Consider the following 7884-nt stretch of genomic DNA (forward strand, 5'->3'; position numbering starts at 1 on the left):
AATTGACAAGCTAACAGACATGATGTGAATCTTGATGGAAGAAGAATCCACCCATGCACCTGGCAAGCTCCTAAAAGTTCCAGAGAGTGATTCTTCTCCAAGATAAGTAGCATCCGTTAAAGCTATCCCTGTCTTATCAGAAGGGATGATTCAACCAATCAACTAAAAGAGTTCGTTGAAGGGACTATAAAAAATAAGTATAAAGTTGCTTTCAAGTCCTCCCTTACCTTCACAAAGCCGTACACTTCAAGGATTGATATGTTGAAGATTCCCACTGGCTACCAACCTCCAAAATTTTAACAATTTGATGGCAAAGTTCGTCCAAAGCAACATGTGGCGCTCTTCATTGAGACGTGCAACAATGCTGGGACTTATGGATAGTACCTCGTGATGCAGTTTGTCCGCTCACTAAAAGGAAATGCTTTGATTGGTACACAAACCTCGAGGCTGGATCTATTGATAGCTGAGATCAACTAGAGCAAGAGTACCTCAATTGCTTTTATAGCACGAGGCGTACTGTGAGTATGATAGAACTTAAAAACACTCATCAAAGAAAGGGTGAACTAGTTATCGACTTTATCAATCATTGGATGAATGCAAGCCTCAACTACAAAGACAGGCTTTGTGAAGCTTCTGGCATAGAGATGTCCATCCAAGGCATGCATTAGGGACTGCGCTACATCTTGAAAGGTATCAAGCCTAGAACATTTGAAGAACTTGCAACTCGTGCCCATGACATGGAATTGAGCATGGCCTCCGCTAGAAATGAAAGGTTGCCCATCTATGAGCCTTACAAAGGGAACGACAAGCAAGAAGTCAGGAAATGGAGCACGTTTGTACCCAAGTTTGAAAACAAAGAAGCTATGAATGTCAACACATAACTTGTGAAGTTCACGGAAAAGGTGAGTGATAAGTGGGGATTTGACTTCTTATTAGCGCCTTTTAGCTTTTGTTTCAGTCTAAAAGGATTGAATTGTGTTTCCAAAATAATGAAATTATACAAAATTGCAGGAATGCTGGAAGTTGGTCTTCCGAGATGAAACCCGACTCAAAAAAGAGTACTCCGAAGCACAAGGCAATATAGGCCGCAGAAGCACAATATATGGTCCGCATAATAAATTACGGATCGCAAAATTTCATCTGCGGCCGCAAACAAAGAAGGAAAATATAGCACGCATTTGCGCAAACTGCAGACCACACATGAATTATGTGACCGCAAAGCTGGGCTAAGAGTCGAAGATCAGAGAGTATGCAAAAAGACCAAGTCAAGAGCCTCAGTGAATTACGGACCACACAAGAATTATGCGGCCGCATTCCTAAATCTACGGACCGCAGAAGATTTACCTTGCGACCGCAGTCCAGAAATGTGTGGCCGAAGAAGAATGCCTCATGGCTGCAGTTTAGAATTGTGCGGCCGCAGAACTCCAGGTCCTGCCAGATGAAGAAATATGCGGATCGTACATGAAATTGTGCGGCTGCAGAACCTTCCGAGGGGTATTTTTGTCCGAGATTTTTAGCCTTGTATAAATAAATGAGTTTCATAAAATTAGGTCAAGTTTGAACCTCTGAAGTTGCTGTAGCCATTTTTTGTTTTACTATTTTAGGAAGTTTTACTTTGCTTTGGTGTATTTACAATAGATTTAATCATTTTTAACTTCCATTATGAGTTTAATTAGTTTCTCTTCCTTATTTTCTTCAAAATCCATTATGAGTGGCTAGACTTTTACTAGGGTTGTGACTCAACCCTAGTGTGTAAACCTTATGGGTATTTAATTTAGTGGTTGTTTATGATTGTGTATTTATTATCTAGCTTAGTTCATACTTTAATTATAGAATTAATGGTTGCAAACATTAGTTCATGCCTATTTGACTTAGTCTCTACTTGAGAAAGAAAGATCTAGTCTAGGATAACTTAGCTAACAAGGAATTGGGTCAATTGAGAGATTGATTAACCCAATTAAAGGGTTCAACCTAGAGATAGTAATAACCCAACTTGAGCTCTTATCAACTGTTTTGGGTGATACCTATTTGGTCTTGAGAAATTCAAATTGGGCAAAACCACTCTTTGACCGAGAGGTATTAAGTGGGTAAATTAGAGTTGATAGCTATAATACATCCCAATCAACGAAACAAGCATTAAAGTCTCAATCTTATTAGGAAAACACCTAGGTCATGGTCACATCCCTAGGCTTTTTATCCATTTAAAAAAACCTTTAAAATAATTTTCTCTAGTCGTCTTCCTTTATTTTGCAATCATTAGAGTAAAATTAGAAATAGAAAACATAACTTTGTGTGAAAGTGCAATCTAGCAAATCCAATTGAATTCATTAGATACCGATTCCTATCTCGAAAACGTGTTTTCTCCTCTTTGATTTTCTTAACTATCTTCTATAGGAGACCTTTTTTTGTCCAATCAAAAATGATTTTATCATTTCGGAATCCGCAATTCAATATAGATGGATATATACCCCATCCATATGTCTCTCTTCCTGCCATTTTGCCATTAAATTTGGAATACTTGAACGGTCGATTCTTTTTTTTTATCTTCACTTTCGCCTGAAAGCGGAGGAATGTCTCATTAGTTATAACTAACCATTCCATTAAACAATTAGAATTTGAAATAAATATAAATATAGAATGAGAGATATATATGATATAGAATCAAATATAGAACTGTAATAAAAAATAAAAAGGATTTCAAATGACAAAAAAAGAAATGAAAAAGAACATTTACCATTCAAATTGAAAATGAAAATAAAAGAATATTAACAATATTTACAATCACTATTTAATAATATTAGTATTAGAATTGTTATTAGAATTGTGATAAATCGAAATTCTATATCGCTATGAAATTCTATATCGCTATATTAATCCTTATGTTCTAGAATATTCAATATAATATTGAATAGTTAATAACTAAGATTCCAATTCCAATAGTTTAGTCAAGGTTGAAGTTGATCATCCTGATGATGATGAAGGTTGGATGTTGGTGAGTCATCGAAGGCGCCACAAAAAGAATCAAAAGAACAACCAACAAGGAAAATGATGGTAAAAGACCAAGGAAACAGAATCCAGTTAGGAGTTTGAATAAAGCAAAAGTGGAGGTACACCACAACCAAAAGCCACGACATCTAGTGACCTTGGAGGATTTCTTTCCATGTTGGTTCCGCATGAAGATTTCCCGTGATGGTATTGGGGATTTTTGTTGCAATGCTGATAAAGGGAAAGAAAAGAGTGATGACCTACCATTGGCACCATCCTCAGAAAAGCTCAACGAGTCCATTCCTCAATAAGTTAATGCTTGCGAGGAAAAAGTTACGTTCACAAATGACGATCTTCCACTAGGTGACACTCCTCATAACCATCCGTTGTACCTATTTGGCTATATGCACGATGAAAGGTTATATCGAATTTTGGTTGATGGAGGATCCTTAGTGAACATCTTGTCAATTTGCACTTTGAAAGAACTTGGTATTCCGATGAACGAACTCACAACAAGTCGTGTGATGATTCAAGGATTCAACCAAGGGGGGCAAAGAGCCATGGGTGTGATCAAGTTGGGAATCACCATTGAAGATATGCAATCAAGTGCATGGATGCCTGTGACCGATGTGAAGACTTCATACAACGCCTTGCTTGGAGGGCCTTGGATATATGAGAATAAAGTGGTTCCATCTACCTACTATTAATGTTTGAAATACTACGAAGGTGAAGTCGAGAAGAAGATAGTTGTTGATGACGAGCCATTCATCGAGGCTGAGTCACACATGCAAAGTTTTACTTGAAGAACCGCATTATGAAGGATGTAAAAGCTGATGATGTCATGAATGACAAGAATGATGATTCCATAACTAAGAGAGCTAAGGTGGTTGCCGATAAAACCAAGGTTGTTGCTGAATTGGTATACCCTAACTCAAATAAATCCCATAGAGGGAACACAATGTCTTGTGGCAAGAAAGTAACTCATGTGCTTTGCTATGTCCCTAAAAGAGGCAAAATGATGGGCAATCAGACAAACTCCAAACCAATATGCTAAGGGAGTTAACTCTTCCTATCAAACGAATTGAGGCAGTAAAGTTTCTCTCAACACTACTTGCAGGGTTTGTGGCCCAAAATCATTCGCAGAATATGGCACTCTATACGGAGCGTACAGATAAAGACTTCGATCCTAATGCTTACAGGCTATTTGCAAAAGCTGGATATATTCCCAATGAGCTATCAAAATTAGGGAATCTCCCGTTAGAAGATGCTACAAGGAAACCACGTGAAGGTATGGGGTACAAGCAACCATCACCAGTTCGCATCTCCATAAGAAGGGAAAATAATAATTATATCACTGTAGCAGATGAATCTGTCGTTTCTAACAGACTTTCAGTCTTTGATCGACTTGGAAAACAAACTGTAAGGACTTCCATATTTGAAATATTGGGTCCATTAAATAAGGAAACAAGTTCTTGAGAAATTATTTAAATACAAGAACACTCGCTTCGCCCAAAATTCAGAAAATATCTAAGGATTTCCAAAGTATGATTCCTTCTAGAATGAGGCAATAGATGAAACTCGTGGTTTCGTGTGACGAGGTGCTGAAGGTAAAGTCATATATTGTGGCCTACACCAAGAAACGTGATAAAGATTAAGAGAGCATTGGCTATTCATATCATGTCACTGTAGAAGGCAAGCAATATGTTTCATCTCCAATGAAGGCTGGCGAAAAACTAGAGGATATTTCTTGGTGTTACCACATATCTTTCAATGATGGAGATCCTCAAAAAGATGAGGATGCAAAAGATGCTCCCCCGGAACTTGAAGAAGGATTGAAGACAACGGTTGATGCCTTAAAAGAAGTTAATCTTGGCATAGATGAAGAACCAAGGCCTACTTACCTAAGTGTTTTACTAGTAACAGATGAAGAAAGCACTTATATCGAGTTACTCAAGGAGTTCAAGGATGTCTTTGCTTGGAGTTAAAAAGAGATTCCTGGCTTGGACCCTAAAGTAGCAGTCCATCACCTTACAGTCAAGAATGACGTTCGTCCTATTAAGCAAGCTCAAAGGTGCTTTAGGTCGGACTTGGTTCCTTTAATAGAAAGTGAAGTAAACAAACTCATTGAAGCTAGATTTATTCGTGAAGTTAAATACCAAACATGAGTTTCAAGTATTGTTCCCGTGAGAAAGAAGAATGACCAAATTCGAGTATGTGTTGACTTTAGGTATCTCAATAATGCATACCCTAAGGATGAATTCCCGCTTCCTATTTCAGAGCTTATGATTGATTCTACCACTAGGTATGAGGCAATGTCATTCATGGATGGTTCATCAAGCTATAACCAAAATTGCATGCCACCAAAAGATGAAGAACTTACTGCATTCCACACCCCAAAGGGTATTTATTGCTACAAGGTAATGCGTTTTGGCTTGTAAAACGCTGGTGCTACTTACTGAAGGGCTATGCAAAATATTTTTGATGACCTTCTCCACAAGAATGTTGAATGCTATGTTGACGACTTGGTGGTAATATCTAGAAAGAAGAGCGACCACTTAAAAAACTTGAGAATGGTATTTGAGTTGCTCTGGAGGTACCAAAATGTGCCTTTAGAGTTACTTCCGGAAAGTTCCTTGGTTTTATTATTTGGCATCGATATATCGAAATTGATCAAGCCAAAGTTGATGCAATTTTGAAAATGCATGAGCCTCGAGATATTCATGAATTGAAAAGTTTACAAGGAAAGCTAGCTTATCTTAGGAGATTCATCTCGAATTTATCTCGGAGATGCCAACCATTCAGTCACCTTATGAAGAAAGGTGTCCCTTTCAAGTGGGACCAAACGTTTAGTAATGCCTTTGAGAGCATTAAACCCTACTTGATAAAGCCTCCATTTTTAGCAGCCCCCATACCTAGAAAGACATTGATACTATACATTGCGGTACAAAAGCTCTGTTGGAGCACTGTTGGTCCAAGAAAATAGTGAGGGGAAAGAAAGCTCTCTTTACTACTTGAGCACGATGATGAAACCAAACTAGCTGAATTATTCGCCAATTGAAAAGTTCTGTTTGGTGCTAGGCTTCTCAATTCAAAAGTTAAAGCACTACTTTCAAGCTCATGTTGTTCGTCTTGTTTCTAAAGCAAATCCCATCAAGTTTGTGATGTGAAAAATCTGTTCTTAGTGATCAACTAGCGAGATGGTACCTCCAATTTCAATATTTCGAGATTGTGTACGTCCCTCAAAAGGTTGTAAAAGGATAAGCATTGGCATACTTCTTGGCAGGTCATCCAATACCTGATGACTAGGAACTAGCTGATGAACTACCTGGCGAAGACGCAATGGTCGTTAAAGTACAACCTGCATGGAATATGTACTTTAATGGCATTGCACATCGCCGAGGAGCTGGTGTTGGTGTAGTATTTGTCACTTCTCAAGGGGAGGTTCTGCCCTACTCCTTTACGTTGACAAAACTTTGCTCCAACAATGTTGCTGAATATCAAGTACTAATACTTGGGCTTGAAATGGCTGTCGATATGAAGCAGTTGCAATTGCAAGTCTTTGGTGACTCCCAGTTAGTGGTCAACCAGCTTTTAGGTAGCTATGAGGTCAAGAAACATGAACTATGCCCTTATCATAATTATGCTAAAATATTGATGGGATGGGTTGGTAATATGACTATTCAACATGTACCTAGGAAAGAAAATAATAAAGCTCATGCTTTAGCTGCCTAGCTTCATCGTTAACCCTACCCGATCAAGCCCTAGTTACTATCTACCAAAAATGGGTAGTACCGCCGCCAAATGGGGGTGCAAGTGAAGACAATGAACTTAAGTATCTTGTCGTTGTTTCTGAAGCTGATTAAGGAAGAATGTCGACAAACCCATTATTGATTACTTGAGCTAGAGGTTACTTTCAGAAAATCTGATGAGAAGGACTGAAATCCACCGTCGTGCACCTCGCTTCCTTTACTATAAAGATACTATATATAGAATATTTTGAGGGAGTACTCTTACGATGCTTAGGGGAAGATAAAGCACTCCAAGATTTGCAAGAAGCACATTCTGGGGTATGTGGGTCACACTAGTCTGGACCAAAGCTCCACTTCCATATAAAAAGGATGAGATATTATTGGCCAACGATGGTAAAAGATTTCTTGGACTATGCTCGAAGATGCAAGGCTTGCCAATTCCATACAAATTTTATTTATCAGCCTCCCGAAGTGTTGCACCCGACTGTGGCATCCTCACCTTTAGAAGCTTGGGGATTGGATATTATTGGACCACTATAAAATCCTCTGGTGGGCACCTATACATCTTGGCTACAACTGACTACTTTTCAAAATGGGCTAAAGTTGTTGCTCTTAAGGAAATAAGAAAGGAAAATATTGCAAGTTTCATCTGAGTAAACATAATCTATCGCTTTGACATTCCTCGTTACATAATAATGGATAATGGCAAACCATTCGACAATAAGTTGATGAACAAGATTTGTGATCTCTTTGTCTTCAAGCAACGTAACTCTTCGATGTACAATGCTACCGCCAATGGTCTAGCTGAGGCATTCAACAAAACTCTATGCAACTTGTTAAAGAAAGTTGTCTCCAAATCCAAACAAGATTGACATGACCGTATGGAAGAAGATATGTAGGAATATAGAACAACTCACCGCATACCAACATAAACAACCCCTTATTCACTTGTCTATGGAGTCGAAGCCGTTTTCCACTCGAGCGTTAAATTCCTTCATTACGATTAGCTATTTAAGAAGGGATCACTGATGAAGAAAATGTTCGACTTTGATTATCAGAGTTGGAGGATTTGGATGAGAAAAGTTTGGAAGCTCAACAGAGTCTTGAATGTTATCAAGCTCGATTGTCTCGTGCCTTTAATAAAACAGTT

General features: G+C 38.3%; 1 protein-coding gene across 1 annotated transcript; it reads left to right on the forward strand.

Moving 5' to 3' along the window:
* The first annotated feature begins 5297 nt into the window (after nt 1-5297).
* LOC138897731 (uncharacterized) lies at nt 5298-6717 on the forward strand. Its single transcript, XM_070183739.1, has 2 exons — nt 5298-5402; nt 6292-6717. Exons 1-2 carry the CDS (start codon nt 5298-5300, stop codon nt 6715-6717), a joined length of 531 nt encoding a protein of 176 aa, XP_070039840.1.
* Nucleotides 6718-7884: the final 1167 nt, after the last annotated feature.

Source organism: Nicotiana tomentosiformis, chromosome 8 (genome assembly GCF_000390325.3).
Source record: "Nicotiana tomentosiformis chromosome 8, ASM39032v3, whole genome shotgun sequence".
Classification (NCBI taxonomy): domain Eukaryota; kingdom Viridiplantae; phylum Streptophyta; class Magnoliopsida; order Solanales; family Solanaceae; genus Nicotiana; species Nicotiana tomentosiformis.